Source organism: Bombina bombina, chromosome 3 (assembly GCF_027579735.1).
Source record: "Bombina bombina isolate aBomBom1 chromosome 3, aBomBom1.pri, whole genome shotgun sequence".
NCBI lineage: Eukaryota > Metazoa > Chordata > Amphibia > Anura > Bombinatoridae > Bombina > Bombina bombina.
In genome coordinates, this window is record NC_069501.1 from 312,614,763 (window position 1) to 312,632,161 (window position 17,399).

A 17,399-nucleotide genomic window follows, 5' to 3' on the forward strand; every position below is an offset into this window, starting at 1 on the left:
AAGAAATGAATTTATCAGGTAAGTTCTTACATAAATTATGTTTTTTTATTTTCTTTTTTTTTTTTTACATTTTGCAAGATGTCTCAGACTGCTCCTGCCTCTGATGTTACTGTAGGAACTAAGCTGCCTGAACACAATTCTACAAAAGCTAAGTGTGTATGTTGTAAATTAGCCGATCTTTCTTCTTCAACTCAAATATGTGGCACTTGTTATGAAAAACTATTACATGCTGATAATGTTTCTATAAGTACAAATAAATCTACTGTTAAACCTTCACAGTCTAATGTACATGATATTCCTGTAGATATTAAAGATTATATTGCTGCAGCCATAGAGAATGCTATGACTGCTATTCCGCCTTCATATAAACGTAAAAGGTCTCTCATTCCCATAAATCTGATGAAGCCTGTATTGATAGTCAGCGTACTGAAGTATCTTCTGCTGATGAGGATTTCTCTGGCTCAGAGGATCCTACTTCAGAGTCTGAAATTGATAAATCAACCTTTCTTTTTAAGATTGATTATATTTGTTCTTTATTAAAGGAAGTATTGTTTACTTTGGGTATTAAGGAATCTAGTCCTCTTGATAACAAGAATAGCAAACATTTGAATTCTGTTTTTAAAACTTCTGAGGTTGCTCCTGAAGTTTTTCTTATTCCAGATGCTATCTCATATGATTACTAAGGAATGGTCTAAACTTGGTGCTTCTTTTAACCCTTCTTCTAGGTTTAAAATGTTATATCCTTTACCTGTGGCTAATTTATAGTTTTGGGGAAAAGTCCCTAAGGTTGATGGGTCTTTTTCTATTTTGGCCAAACATACTACTATTCCTATGGAAAATAGTGCTTCTTTTAAGGCTCCTTTAGATAGGAAGATTGAATATTATCTTAGAAAAGCATATTTACATACTGACTATACAGGGAGTGCAGAATTATTAGGCAAGTTGTATTTTTGAGGATTAATTTTATTATTGAACAACCATGTTCTCAATGAACCCAAAAAACTCATTAATATCAAAGCTGAATATTTTTGGAAGTACTTTTTAGTTTGTTTTTAGTTATAGCTATTTTAGGGGGATATCTGTGTGTGCAGGTGACTATTAATGTGCATAATTATTAGGCAACTTAACAAAAAACAAATATATACCCATTTCAATTATTTATTTTTACCAGTGAAACCAATATAACATCTCAACATTCACAAATATACATTTCTGACATTCAAAAACAAAAACAAATCAGTGACCAATATAGCCACCTTTCTTTGCAAGGACACTCAAAAGCCTGCCATCCATGGATTCTGTCAGTGTTTTGATCTGTTCACCATCAACATTGCGTGCAGCAGCAACCACAGCCTCCCAGACACTGTTCAGAGAGGTGTACTGTTTTCCCTCCTTGTAAAGCTCACATTTGATGATGGACCACAGGTTCTCAATGGGGTTCAGATCAGGTGAACAAGGAGGCCATGTCATTAGATTTTCTTCTTTTATACCCTTTCTTGCCAGCCACGCTGTGGAGTACTTGGACGCGTGTGATGGAGCATTGTCCTGCATGAAAATCATGTTTTTCTTGAAGGATGCAGACTTCTTCCTGTACCACTGCTTGAAGAAGGTGTCTTCCAGAAACTGGCAGTAGGACTGGGAGTTGAGCTTGACTCCATCCTCAACCCGAAAAGGCCCCACAAGCTCATCTTTGATGATACCAGCCCAAACCAGTACTCCACCTCCACCTTGCTGGCGTCTGAGTCGGACTGGAGCTCTCTGCCCTTTACCAATCCAGCCACGGGCCCATCCATCTGGCCCATCAAGACTCACTCTCATTTCATCAGTCCATAAAACCTTAGAAAAATCAGTCTTGAGATATTTCTTGGCCCAGACTTGACGTTTCAGCTTGTGTGTCTTGTTCAGTGGTGGTCGTCTTTCAGCCTTTCTTACCTTGGCCATGTCTCTGAGTATTGCACACCTTGTGCTTTTGGGCACTCCAGTGATGTTGCAGCTCTGAAATATGGCCAAACTGGTGGCAAGTGGCATCTTGGCAGCTGCACGCTTGATTTTTCTCAGTTCATGGGCAGTTATTTTGCGCCTTGGTTTTTCCACACGCTTCTTGCGACCCTGTTGACTATTTTGAATGAAACGCTTGATTGTTCGATGATCACGCTTCAGAAGCTTTGCAATTTTAAGAGTGCTGCATCCCTCTGCAAGATATCTCACTATTTTTTACTTTTCTGAGCCTGTCAAGTCCTTCTTTTGACCGATTTTGCCAAAGGAAAGGAAGTTGCCTAATAATTATGCACACCTGATATAGGGTGTTGATGTCATTAGACCACACCCCTTCTCATTACAGAGATGCACATCACCTAATATGCTTAATTGGTAGTAGGCTTTCGAGCCTATACAGCTTGGAGTAAGACAACATGCATAAAGAGGATGATGTGGTCAAAATACTCATTTGCCTAATAATTCTGCACTCCCTGTATTCTTAGACCTGCCATTTCTATGGCTGATGTTGCTGCTGCTTCAACTTTTTTTGTTGGACACTTTAGCTCAACAGTTAATAGATCCTGAATTGTCTAGCATTGTACTTTTACTTCAACATGCTAATCATTTTATTTTTGATGCTATATTTGATGTAATTAAAATTGATATTAAATCTATGTATTTAGCTATTCTTACTTAGAAGAGCTTAATAGCTTAAATCTTGGAATGCTGATATAGTGTCTAAATCTAGATTACTATCTTTATCATTTCAGGGTAATAATTTATTTGGTTATCAATTGGATTCTATTATCTCCACTATCACCGGGGGAAAGACAGTTTTTCTGCCCCAAGATAAGAAATCTAAAGGGTTAATATAAAGCTCCCAATCGTTTTTGTTCCTTACGTCAGAATAGAGAACAAAAAACTTCTCCTTCCCCTAAGGCCTCTGGCTCTAATTGTACACCATCTCCGAATTATAATAATTCCAAGCCTTTCAAAAAACCTAATTCAGCCCCTATGACTGCATGAAGGTTCGTCCCTCAATCCAGTTCAACTGGTGGGGGGCAGATTGAAATTATTTCAACACATTTGGACAGTCTCTGTTCAAAACCAGTGGATTCAGAATATTGTTCCTCAGGGGTATCGGATAGGCTTCAGAATAAGACATCCCATGGGAAGATTATTTCTCATGTTCCAACAAACCCTGTGAAGGCTCAGGCTTTTCGCAAATGCCTATCGGACCTGGAGCTTTCAGGGGTGATTGTTCAAGTTCCTCTGCAAGAACGGGTTTTGGGTTTTTATTCAAATCTGTTCATTGTCCCAAAGAAAGATGGTTCGTTCAGACCAATTCTGGATCTGAAATTTCTAAATAGTTTTGTAAGAGCCACAACTTTCAAGATGGTGACTATAAGGACTATTCTGCCTTTTGTTCAGCAAGGTCATTTCATGATCACAATAGAATCTCACTTGAAACAACTAGTGTAGTTTCTTCAAAGACATGGTTGGAGGATCAATTTACAAAAGAGTTTCTTCATTCCTCAGACAAGGGTCACCTTTTTAGGTTTCCAGATAGATTGTGTCCATCTTTCTCTGACAGACAAGAGACGAATTAAGTTAGTTTTCTTTCATGTAATTAGCAAGAGTCCATGAGCTAGTGACGTATGGGATATACATTCCTACCAGGAGGGGCAAAGTTTCCAAAAACCTCAAAATGCTTATAAATACACCCCTCACCACACCCACAAATCAGTTTTACAAACTTTGCCTCCCATGGAGGTGGTGAAGTAAGTTTGTGCTAGATTCTTCGTTGATATGCGCTTCGCAGCAGGCTGGAGCACGGTTTTCCTCTCAGTGTGCAGTGAATGTCAGAGGGATGTGACGAGAGTATTGCCTATTTGAATTCAATGATCTCCTTCTACGGGGTCTATTTCATAGGTTCTCTGTTATCGGTCGTAGAGATTCATCTCTTACCTCCCTTTTCAGATCGATGATATACTCTTATATATACCATTACCTCTACTGATTCTCGTTTCAGTACTGGTTTGGCTTTCTACTACATGTAGATGAGTGTCCTGGGGTAAGTAAGTCTTATTTTTGTGACACTCTAAGCTATGGTTGGGCACTTTTATATAAAGTTCTAAATATATGTGTTTAAACATTTATTTGCCTTGATTCAGGATGTTTGGGATAATGCATTTGAATAATCAATTTTTCTTACCTTAAAATTTGACTTTTTTTCCTGTGGGCTGTTAGGCTCGCGGGGGCTGAAAATGCTTCATTTTATTGCGTCATTCTTGGCGCAAAAAAAATTTGTTTGTCATTTGCGTAATTTTTTTGACGTTTTTGCGCCAAAAATGTCGGCGTCACCGGATGTGGCGTCATTTTTGGCGCTTAAAGCATTTAGGCGCCAAATAATGTGGGCGTCTTTTTTGGCGCTAAAAAATCTGGGCGTCATTATTGTCTGCACATTATTTAAGTCTCATTGTTTATTTGCTTCTGCTTGCCTAGAAGCTTGTTCATTGGCATTTTTTCCCCATTCCTGAAACTGTCATTTAAGGAATTTGATAAATTTTGCTTTATATGTTGTTTTTTCTATTACATATTGCAAGATGTCTCAGATTGACCCTGAATCAGAAGATACTTCTGGAAAATTGCTGTCTGATGCTAGATCTACCAAAGATAAGTGTATTTGTTGTAAACTTATGGTATCTGTTCCTCCGGCTGTTGTTTGTAATGAATGTCATGACAAACTTGTTAATGCAGATAAGATTTCCTTTAGTAATGTTCCATTACCTGTTGCTGTTCCCTCAACATCTAATATTCAGGGTGTTCCTGTTAACATAAGAGATTTTGTTTCTAAATCTATTAAGAAGGCTATGTCTGTTATTCCTCCTTCTAGTAAACGTAAAAAGTCTTTTAAAACTTCTCATTTTTCAGATGAATTTTTAAATGAACATCATCATTCTGATTCTGATAATGATTTTTCTGGTTCAGAGGATTCTGTTTGAGAGGTTGATACTGATAAATCTTCATATTTATTTAAAATGGAATTTATTCGTTCTTTACTTAAAGAAGTCTTAATTGCATTAGAAATAGAGGAATCTGGTCCTCTTGATACTAAATCTAAAGTTTGAATACAGTTTTTAAACCTCCTGTAGTTATTCCAGAGGTTTTTCCCGTCCCTGATGCTATTTCTGAAGTAATTTCTAGGGAATGGAATAATTTGGGTAATTCATTTACTCCTTCTAAACGGTTTAAGCAATTATATCCTGTGCCATCTGACAGATTAGAGTTATGGGACAAAATCCCTAAGGTTGATGGGGCTATCTCCACTCTTGCTAAACGTACTACTATTCCTACGGCAGATAGTACTTCCTTTAAGGATCCTTTAGATAGGAAAATTGAATCCTTTCTAAGAAAAGCTTACTTATGTTCAGGTAATCTTCTTAGACCTGCTATATCTTTGGCGGATGTTGCTGCAGCTTCAACTTTCTGGTTGGAAGCTTTGGCACAACAAGTAACAGACCATAATACTCATAGCATTGTTAATCTTCTTCAACATGCTAATAACGTTATTTGTGATGCCATCTTTGATATCATTAGGGTTGATGTCAGGTATATGTCTTTAGCTATTTTAGCTAGAAGAGCTTTATGGCTTAAAACTTGGAATGCTGATATGTCTTCTAAGTCAACTTTGCTTTCCCTTTCTTTCCAAGGTAATAAATTGTTTGGTTCACAGTTGGATTCTATTATTTAAACTGTTACTGGGGGGAAAGGAACTTTTTTACCACAGGATAAAAAATCTAAAGGTAAATTTAGGTCTGCTAATCGTTTTCGTTCCTTTCGTCACAATAAGGAACAAAAACCTGATCCTTCCCCTACAGGAGCAGTATCAGTTAGGAAACCATCTCCAGTCTGGAATAAATCCAAGCCTTTTAGGAAGCCAAAGCCAGCTCCCAAGTCCACATGAAGGTGTGGCCCTCATTCCAGTCCAGCTGGTGGGGGCACATTACGTTTTTTCCTTATGCATGGAAATTCTAGGTCTTATGACTGCTGCATCGGACGCGATCCCCTTTGCTCGTTTTCACATGCGACCTCTTCAGCTCTGTATGCTGAACCAGTGGTGCAAGGATTATACAAAGATATCACAATTAATATCTTTAAAACCGATTGTACGACACTCTCTAAACGGGGTGGACCGACCATCATCGTTTAGTTCAGGGGGCTTCTTTTGTTCTTCCAACCTGGACTGTGATCTCAACAGATGCAAGTCTGACAGGTTGGGGAGCTGTATGGGGGTCTCTGACAGCACAAGGGGTTTGGGAATCTCAGGAGGCGAGATTACCAATCAACATTTTGGAACTCTGTGCGATTTTCAGAGCTCTTCAGTCGTGGCCTCTTCTAAAGAGAGAGTCGTTCATTTGTTTTCAGACAGACAATGTCACAACCATGGCATATATCATCAAGGAGGGATTCACAGTCCTCTGGCTATGAAAGAAGTATCTTGAATACTTGTATGGGCAGAATCCAGCTCCTGTCTAATTTCTGCGGTTCATATCCCAGGTATAGACAATTGGGAAGCGGATTATCTCAGTCGCCAAACATTACATCAAGGGCAAATGGTCTCTTCACCCAGAGGTATTTCTTCAGATTGTTCAAATGTGGGGACTTCCAGAAATAGATCTGATGGTTTCTCATCTAAACAAGAAGCTTTCCAGGTATCTGTCCAGATCCAGGGATCCTCAGGCGGAAGCAGTGGATGCATTGTTAATTCCTTGGAAGTATCATCCTGCCTATATCTTTCCGCCTCTAGTTCTTCTTCCAAGAGTGATTTCCAAGATTCTAAAGGAGCGTTTGTTTGTTTTGCTGGTGGCTCCAGCATGGCCTCACAGGTTTTGGTATGTGGATCTTGTTCGGATGGCTACTTGCCAACCGTGGACTCTTCCGTTAAGACCAGACCTTCTATCGCAAGGTCCGTTTTTCCATCAGGATCTCAAATCCTTAAATTTGAAGGTATGGAGATTGAACGCTTGATTCTCAGTCATAGAGGTTTCTCTGACTCCGTAATTAATACTATGTTACAGGCTCGTAAATCTGTGTCTAGGAAGATATATTATCGAGTCTGGAAGACTTACATTTCTTGGTGTTCTTCTCATCATTTTTCTTGGCATTCTTTTAGAATTCCTAGAATTTTACAGTTTCTTCAGGATGGTTTGGATAAAGGTTTGTCTGCAAGTTCCTTGAAAGGACAAATCTCTGCTCTTTCTGTTCTTTTTCCTGATATTCATTGTTTTGTACAAGCTTTGGTTCGTATTAAACCTGTCATTAGGTCTATTTCTCCTCCTTGGAGTTTGAATTTGGTTCTGGGGGCTCTTCAAGCTCCTCCGTTTGAAGCTATGCATTCGCTGGATATTAAATTACTTTCTTGGAAAGTTTGGTTTCTTTTGGCCATCTCTTCTGCTTGAAGAGTTTCTGAATTATCTGCTCTTTCTGATTTTTCATCAGGATAAGGCGGTTTTGCGAACTTCGTTTAAATTTTTACCTAAGGTTGTGAATTCTAACAACTTTAGTAGAGAAATTGTGGTTCCTTCGTTGTGTCCTAATCCTAAGAACTCTAACGAAAGATCGTTGCATTCTTTGGATGTAGTTAGAGCTTTGAAATATGTTGAAGCTACTAAAGATTTCCGAAAGACTTCTAGTCTATTTGTTATCTTTTCTGGTTCTAGGAAAGGCCAAAAGGCTTCTGCCTTTTCTTTGGCATCTTGGTTAAAATCCTTGATTCATCATGCTTATGTCGAGTCGAGTAGAACTCCGCCTCAAAGGATTACAGCTCATTCGACTAGGTCAGTCTCTACTTCCTGGGCATTTAGGAATGAAGCTTCGGTTGATCAGATTTGCAAAGCAATAACTTGTTCTTCTTTGCATACTTTTACTAAATTCTACCATTTTGATGTGTTTTCTTCTTCTGAAGCAGTTTTTGGTAGAAAAGTACTTCAGGCAGCTGTTTCAGTTTGATTCTTCTGCTTATAATTTCATTTTTTTTCATTATAAGATTTAAACTTTGTTTTGGGGTGTGGATTATTTTTCAGCGGAATTGGCTGTCTTTATTTTATCCCTCCCTCTCTAGTGACTCTTGCGTGGAAGATCCACATCTTGGGTATTCATTATCCCATACGTCACTAGCTTATGGACTCTTGCTAATTACATGAAAGAAAACATAATTTATGTAAGAACTTACCTGATAAATTCATTTCTTTCATATTAGCAAGAGTCCATGAGGCCCACCCTTTTTTGAGGTGGTCATGATTTTTTTGTATTAAGCACAATTATTCCAATTCCTTATTTTATATGCTTTCGCACTTTTTTCTTATCACCCCACTTCTTGGCTATTCGTTAAACTGAATTGTGGATGTGGTGAGGGGTGTATTTATAGGCATTTTGAGGTTTGGGAAACTTTGCCCCTCCTGGTAGGAATGTATATCCCATACGTCACTAGCTCATGGACTCTTGCTAATATGAAAGAAATGAATTTATCAGGTAAGTTCTTACATAAATTATGTTTTAGCTTGTCTAAACCTTCAGTCTCTATCATTCCCTTCAGTGGTTATGTGCTTGGAAGTTTTAGTTTGCATGACTGCAGCATCAGACGTGATCCACTTTGCTCGTTTTCATAAGAGGCCTCTACAGCTTTGCATGTTGCACCAATGGTGCAGGGATTGTACTCCGATATCACATCGGATATACTTAAATCCCAGCACTCAACTCTCTCTGACTTGGTGGTTGGATCATCACCTTATTATTCAAGGGGCCTCATTTGTTTGTCCTACCTGGACTGTGATCACAACAGGTGCATGTCTTACAGGTTGGGGAGCTGTCTGATGTCTCTGACAGCCCAAGGGGATTGGAAACCTCAATAGGCAAGGTTACCAATCACTATTTTAGAACTCTGCTATTTTCAGAGCTCTTCAAACGTGGCCTCTATTGAAGAGAGAGCTTTACATTAGTTTTCAAACCGACAATATCACAACAGTGGCATATGTCAATCATTAATGAGGGACTCACAGTCCTTCAGCAATGAAAGAAGTATTTCAGATACTTTCTTGGGCTGAATCAAACTCTTGTCAAATATCTGTGATTCATATCCCAGGTGTAGACAATTGGGAAGCAAATTATCTCAGCCGTCAGACTTTACATCTGGGGGGAGTGGTCTCTCCATCCAGATGTTTTTTCATCTTGTACAGATGTGGGATCTTCCAGAAATAGATCTGATGGCCTCTCATCTAAACAAGAAGCTTCCCAGATACCATTCGAGGTCCAGGGATCCTCAGGCGGAGATGGTGGATGCCTTAGCAGTTCCTTGGTTTTACCAGCCTGCTTATATTTTTCTACCTCTGGTTCTTCTTCCAAGGGTGATCTCCAAGATCATATTGGAACAATCTCATCTGTTTCTGATAGCACCAGTATAGCCTTAGAGGTTTTGGTATGCAAATCTTGTCCGGATGTCCAGTTGCCAGCCTTGGCCACTTCCTTTAAGGCCAGACCTCCTGTCTCAAGGGCCATTTTCCATCAAGATCTCTAAATTTGAAGGCATGGAAATTGAACGCTTAGTGCTTAGTCATAGAGGTTTCTCTGACTCATTGATTAGCACTATGATACAGGCTCGTAAGTCTGTTTCAAGGAATATTTCTCATCTGGTTTGGAAAACCTATATTTCATTGTGTTCCACTCATAATTTTTATTGGCATTCTTTCAGAATTCTTAGGATTTTACCGTTTCTTTGAATAGACAAATTTCTGCTTGTTCAGTCTTATTTCATAGAAAGATTGCTAAACTTCCTGATATTCACTGTTTTGTTCATGCTTTGATTTGTATTAAACCTGTTATTTAATCTATTTCTCCTTCTTGGCGTCTTAATTTGGTTTTGAAGATTTTGTAGGCTCCTTCTTTTGAGCCTATGCATCCTTATCTGATTTTCAATCAAGATAAAGCTGTTTTGCGGACTTCATTTAAATGTTTGCCTAGAGTTGTGAATTCTAACAACATCAATAGGGAAATTGTTGTTCCTTCCTTGTGTCCTAATCCTATGAATACTCTTGAAAGGTCTTTACATTCTTTGGATGTGGTAAGAGCTTTGAAATATTATGTTGAGGCTACTAAATATTTCAGAAAGACTTCTAGTCTATTTGTTATTTTTTCTGGCTCCAGGAAAGGTCAGAAAGCTTCTGGCATTTCTTTGGCATCTTGGTTGAAACTTTTGATTCACAAAGCTTATTTGGAGGTGAGGTAGTCTCCGCCTCCGAGAATTACAGCTCATTCTACTAGGTCAGTTGCCACTTCTTGGGCTTTTAAAGGAACACTGAACCCAAATTTTTACTTTTGTGATACAGATAGAGCATGACATTTTAAGCAACTTTCTAATTTACTCCTATTATCAAATTGTCTTTATTCTCTTGGTATCTTTATTTGAAATGCATGAATGTAATTTAGATGCCAAACATTTTTTGTGAACAACCTGGGTTGTCCTTGCTGATTGGTGGATAATTTCATCAACCAATAAAAAAGTGCTGTACAGAGGTCTGGACCAAAAAAAATAGCTTAGATGCCTTCTTTTTTAAATAAAGATAGCAAGAGAACAAAGGAAAATTGATAATAGGAGTCGATTAGAAAATTGCTTAAAATTGCATGCTCTATCTGAATCAAGAAAGAAAACATTTGGGTTCAGTGTCCCTTTAAGAATGAAGCTTCAGTTGATCAAATTTGCAAAGCAGCAACTTCTTGTTTTATTAAATTCTACCATTTTGATGTTTGCTTTCTCAGAAGCAGCCTTTGGTAGAAAGGTTCTTCAGGCAGTTGTCTGTTTGATTCTAATGCCTTTTTGATTTGAGTTTTTTTTTTTAAAGAAAACTTAATTATTTTGGATTTAATTTCTCAGTGGCTTTAGCTGTTATTTTATCCTTCCCTCTCTAGAGACTCATGGTATTCCACATCTTGGGTATTGTATCCCATACGTCACTAGCTCATGGACTCTTGCTAATTACATGAAAGAAAGCATAATTTATGTAAGAACTTACCTGATAAATTAATCAATTAATTAATTTTATTTAAATTAATTTCCTTCATAGTGGCAAGAGTCCATGAGACCCACCCTATTTTTTGTGGTTATGATTTTTGTATTAAAAACTTTATTTTTTCCAGTTCCCCTTTTTGTATGCTTTTTACGCCTTCTTTTACACCTCACTTTGTGGCTACACGTTAAACTAAGGTATGAGTGAGGTAGGAGGTTTATTTATAGGCATTTTGAGGTTTGGGAAACATTGCCCCTTCCTGGTAGAAATGTATATATCCCATAAGTCACTAGCTCATGGACTCTTGCCACTGTGAATTAAATGAATTTATCTGGTAAGTTCTTATATAAATTATGTTTTATGCTTACCTGATAAAATTAATTTCTGTCATGTTGATAAAAGTCCACGAGACCCCACCCAGTTATTTTTCTGGTGATGGTTTATTTATTTTTGAACATCGTTTTTCACTGCTCCTATTTTTTTTGCTCTTATTTCTTTTCTTATCTCTTTTGCTTGTCTATATGTCATACTAGTTTCCAGTAAAGATGGGAGGGGTTTTATAGAGCTCTTTGGGTTTGGGAATCTTTGCCGCCTCCTTATGACAGGGAAGAGTAATTCCCAGGAATAATGGATCGTGGACTCTCTCCATCAGGAAAGCAATCGATTTATCAAGTTTATTTAAAGGACTGGATAAAAGTAACACAGTAGGTGAGATTGAAAAAGACAGAAGTTTGAGTTCAACCATACAAATCTTAATTTATCTACAGTAAAAGCTCCAGTTGATCTTAAAATAATCCCATTAAAAAGGTGACCCATTTAACACCAGCAATCATATTTCTAGATATATTTATGGCTAGAAACAGAATTAAAACTATTTCTAAATGTATCAAAGGTATTGGCATTTACTACCTGCTTAGGTAATGAGTTCCAAAAAATTAAACACGTTCCATGTATTCAATTTATAAAGAAAAACTTTAAGCAATGTGATGTCTTTGGAGAAGCTGGGACTTTTTATAGGAACTAAATGTGGATTTGTATAATTACTAAAGGAGAGAAAACTATGCCGTTGTATGTTGAAAGAAAGTTTACAAACTACCGTGAAACTAGTTTTAGAACCTAGTAAAACAATTTCTTTCTGTCCTAAATTTACACAACCTTTATACTTTTTTTGTTTAGGGCTTGACCCTGCTCAGTTTAGAACTCATCAACACTACCAGAAAGATGAAGAGAATGATGCTTTGCTTGGAGGACCAACTCAACTCACCGATGAAGAAAGATTCAAAGACTGTGAACGATTCAAATTCCCTTGCCCAAAGTGTGGAACTGAGAACATATATGACAATGTTTTTGATGGATCGGTCAGTAGTTTTTAAAAATCTTTTTACTTTGTATTCTTTTATCTATAGTAAAGTAATCAAGTTTGTCTATTAAGGAGAACTGAAGATGCTTTTTGGGGAAGCTTTAATCAGTTAACTTACCCAACTGAAACTCACTATGAAAGTGAAGATATTTTGTCTTGTCCGCTGTAAAATAAATGTGTAGTTTCTACATGTGAATATATACTTATGAATTAACCTAGACTCACATTAACACAGTTGTTCAAAATGAAAGAGAGAGAAAAAATGGATGAAAATTTATCCAACCACTAGTAAAGGAATGAAGCACTCTTATTTTATATTACTGTTTTATTCAGAATTCTTATATCTATATTACATATATTTCTCATACTGCCCCCTAACCACCAAATCATCAGACATTAAAAAATAAAACAGAACAGACCCAAGCCCATCAGCCAAATGTGCAGAGCAAGTTTAAAGAATTTCTACAATACTGCAGCAAATGCTAAAATTATAGTAAACCTGTCTGGCAAAGTAATACAAAATATCTGAATGGCCCACAACAAAATTTACATCAATCTCTATTTCAGTCCAATTGCTAGCTACACCACAGCAAGAACTTCTTGGCACCATTCCCTGGCCTTAGCAGCACAGTAGGTGCAGCCACAGTGAGAATACTGGGTACGCCTCCTGAAGTTTACACCACATCAACAGACCAACTTGGCGCTATAGAAGTGCCTGTATGTCTGTGAAGTGGGTAAAACGTGCGTAAACAGTCCCGTGTGATGTTGCTGGTTTCTTGTGTGATTAGTATTCCAGCTCGGTTGTGATACATTGCAAGTACCTGGTTTTGGTCCTATTTTGGCGGGGTGCCATTTTACACCATTGCTACTTCTATAGAAAAGTAGTGACTTTACATACTTGGAATGTTCTATATCTATATTGTCAACTGTTCTGAAAAAATATTCTCATATGTAAGAGAAGCATTGTAAAGCGTTTTTTTCATAGGATGGTGAGAGTCCATTAGACATCACATATGGGATTACACTTCACTAGGATAAGCCAAAAACACCCCTACATACTTGAGTTTTCCTTCCCACTCTTCCTGAATCCCTTGGTCAAAAAGTGTCAACCTACACATCATTGATAGCAGTTATCTAACCAATCAGAGAACCAATTTCTCCATCAGAGTGCCTATGATGGAGAAAAGCGTAAGGCAGGTTTAAGCTAGACAATGAAAATCTAGTGTGGAGATGATATAGATCTCCTTGGTGATGTGGATTTATTAGCCAATCCATTTGCCTACACTGTGCTGCTCCTTGCGTGATCCACATCACACTCAGGTGAAATGGGGATTTATCTGCCAACTCCATTGTTTACAATTGATTGCTCCTTTTGAGATCCTTGTCACTGTGCTTATAGAGGATGGTAATGCACGTTAAATGAAGGCGCTGACAGAAAAGTACAATGCACCTCCATAGCTCACCAGTATTGAGCATTAAAGGGATATGAAACCTAAAATTGTGGTCAAATGGAATATTCCATAGCTGTATCTATGGCTTCTATTGTCGGTTCAGATCAAGCAAGAGAGGTTGGATGACGGGGTAGATCTTCACTGATCTTCTTTGTGAAGTTTTCCAAAATGTTTTTAAAATAATTGCAAGAAGAAAAATTTCGCTTTTAAATTTCTTACTTTCCTTCCATAAGGCAGGGAGAGTCCACAACTTAATTCCTTACTGTTAGGGAATACAACACTTGGCCACCAGGAGGAGGCAAAGACACCCTAGCCAAATACTTAAATATCCCTCCAACTTCCTCTATCCCCCAGTCATTCTTTACTTTTCGGCACTATAGGAGGTGGCAGAGAAGTGTCAGAAGATTTGGATAGTCCTGTAATGGGTATGTTCCCTTCAAGAAAGGACTGGAGTTTTAAGTTATCATGTCAACCTCTCAGTGAGAGTATTAATGAAAGTTAGTCGGGAGATGCAGGGAAAGTTTTTCTGCGAACACATCCAGACTGTCGCCTAACAGCTTCTGAGCAATCAGTGTTGACGAGTTTCACTGCTTGCTGTTACACACTCTAGTCCATGTCAGAAGCCTTGCTGCAAGACTGTCACACTTGAGAGGCTGTGCCTGTTCCACTGCATGGATCCAGGAGGGTAAGACCATTTTTATATATACACTTTTTTCTTCTTAAATGGAAAGAGTCCACAGCTGCATTCATTACTTTTGGGAAATAAGAACCTGGCCATCAGGAGGAGGCAAAGACACCCCAGCCAAAGGCTTAAATACCTCCCCACTCCCCTCATCCCACAGTCATCCTTTGCCTTTCATCACAGGAGGTTAGCAGAGAAGTGTCGGAAGAATCGGTTTAGTCTCTTATGGAGGGTAGTACTCTTCGGAATGGAACTGGAGTTTTAAGTATTCCTGTCAGCCTCTCAGTGAGAGCGTGGACTGCGAAACCATCCCGACTCAGACTCAGATTAACAGCTCCTTAAGCAATCAGCGTTGACGAGTTTCGCTGCCTGCTTTCTGCTCTCAAGTCCATGTCAGGAGCGATGCTACTACCCTGTCACACTTGAAAGGCCGTGTTCCTGTTCCACGGCATAGATAATGGTAAGATTGTTTCATTTATACACATAGCGCAAGAAGACAGGGGCACAGTGTATCTCCTTTTATCTGTATAGAAACCAGGGTTAATATCCCCGGAGAGGGGATTATATGAACAGGGGGGGGGGATTTATGCATAATATTCTTTGTGTTTGATGCTGCAACATGTGTAAGATGAGGCTCTAGCAATCTAAGGTTTTTTTGAGAGATAACGGCGCGGCCTCTTTTTGGCACGTTTTTTTCTATAGTCCAGGGGCGGTCCTGCATAGCACTCCATGTGACCGGATGTGGCCTCTTTAACTTCCTCTTTCTTGATCGGCGGTTGCAAGAGACAAAACGGTTTCTCTGTGGTCCGGGTCATAGGAGGTGGTGAGTGCCCCAGCCATTGGAATTCTATCTAGTCCGTAATAAAGGCGCAAGCTATTTTAGAGGGTACTCCGTCTTTAACCATATCTAATACCTGTGTTTGTGTGGAGGTTCCGGTGGATCCGCCTGCTCAACTATGTTCCACATGCTTTGATAAAATTGCAATATTTAAAAAGAATAAGACATTTAGTACAACTGAGCAATCCACCTCTGAGGGTTCTCCGTCCCGCGAGGTGCTTTCCCTACAATTATCTCTGATTACACATGCAGCTCCCCAGGGCACTACTAATCCTCCCACGGGAGGGGCTCTTTGGCCGCCAGATTTTGCTGAATAGTTGCAAACGGCGGTCTTTGCGGCCTTCAATGCCTTACCACGCCCTGCTAAGCGCAAGTGAAAGGTGAAACATAGCTTTCTGTTCCAGGGGTCATCTACTCTATTGGATGTCTCTGACAGATTATCCGCTGGTGAAGAAGACTCAGACTCCTCGGAGGATGTTCTTTCTGGGTCAGAATCTGCAACATCTAGACCTCCGGCTGTGGAGGAGCCAGACTTAGTTTAAAATGGAGCATTTGCGCTTCTTGCGCAAATGGATGGATGGAGCCATCTCCACGTTCGCTAAGCATACAACTTTCCCACTTGAGGATAGTTTGTCGTTCAAAGAGCCCATGAATAACAAAATTAGAATCCATGTTGAGAAAAATGTTTTAACTCGAAGGGTTTGTATTTCAACCGGCAGCAGCGGTCACTGCACTGGCTGGAGCTGCTAACTACTGGTGTGACGCTCTGTCAGCTATGATCGAGGTGCAGACTCCCCTCGAGGAGATAGATGAATGAATTGGCTACCCTTAAGGTCTTAATTTGTTCCTCTGTTATGCCAATATGTAGATTATTCGCCTGAATGCCAAGACATTAGGGTTCTCTGTTCTAGCCTGTAGGGCTTTGTGGTTAACGTCGTGGTCTTCTGACATGACTTCCATATCTAGATTACTATCCCTCCCGTTTCATGGGAAAGTTCTTTTTGGCACTACAACTAAAAGATAGTTGCAAAAAAAGTATACACATATAGCACTCTAATCCCACACACTTATTTATATTGGTATAGGATGGTATACATCAACAAAATAAAAAATGTAAACTTTATTAGATATTCTTAAAAATGGGTGCTTTAAAATCAACAAGAGATATGAGGGTTCATCACCTTATAATGTCCTGGTAATATTTGTACCCGGAAAAAAGTACTTTACAATTAAGCAGGTCAATATAATGGTGGGGTGACTATAGTAGAGGGCCTATAATAAATAGGTCCCTATAATGTAATGTTACGGCTTTAAAATTGATTGAGGTCTAGCAAGTTGATTCCCCAAACTAGTGTTAGTGCTTGGCGCAAACAGTATCGATTTAGATGATACGTGTTTATGTTCCCCTTTAAAGGGACAGTATACACTCATTTTCATATAACTGCATGTAATAGACACTACTATAAAGAATAAGATGCACAGATACTGATATAAAAATCCAGTATAAAACTGTTTTAAAACTTACTTAGAAGTTCTAAGTTGTGGGCGATAAGACACTCCCCCCTCCCCCTTCTTTTGCATATGAAAAGACCCTTTACACAAACAGGAGCAAGCTGGAGAAGGTAGCTGACGGTATTCACATAAAACTTTGGGGCTTGGTTAGGAGTCTGAAGATCACAGCAATGTTATTTAAAAATAAGCAAAACCTATACATTTTTTAAAAAAGAAAACTTTATGGGCTATATAAATAGATAATCTACAAAACATTTATGCAAAGAAAAAAATGAGTGTATAATGTCCCTTTAAGGAGGGCCTTTCGAAAAAGCCGGAGTAGCCGACAAAACATGTCTGGGGGAAGGGCATATGGGACCCATCGTAAATTAGGTTTACCTAGATGATATCTGAGCTGACAACAAATGTATACTCAGATTAGTTAGGTCATTTATTAGGGGCTTGACTTTGTTACAGCAGGCACAGACCGGAGGTCGTGTAAGTTTTGGTTTAAATGATTTAACTCATTACTGAGGTG

The 17,399-nt window shown here is 38.7% G+C and overlaps 1 protein-coding gene across 1 annotated transcript in view; it reads left to right on the top strand.

The window, feature by feature from the left end:
* POLA1 (DNA polymerase alpha 1, catalytic subunit) overlaps nucleotides 1-17,399 on the top strand; it is a 1,417,985-nt gene that overhangs the window by 846,834 nt on the left and 553,752 nt on the right. Inside the window, exon 32 of the mRNA XM_053705268.1 lies at nucleotides 12,216-12,397. Within this exon, the coding sequence (XP_053561243.1) occupies nucleotides 12,216-12,397 (182 nt within the window). The remainder of the gene's footprint in view (nucleotides 1-12,215; nucleotides 12,398-17,399) is intronic.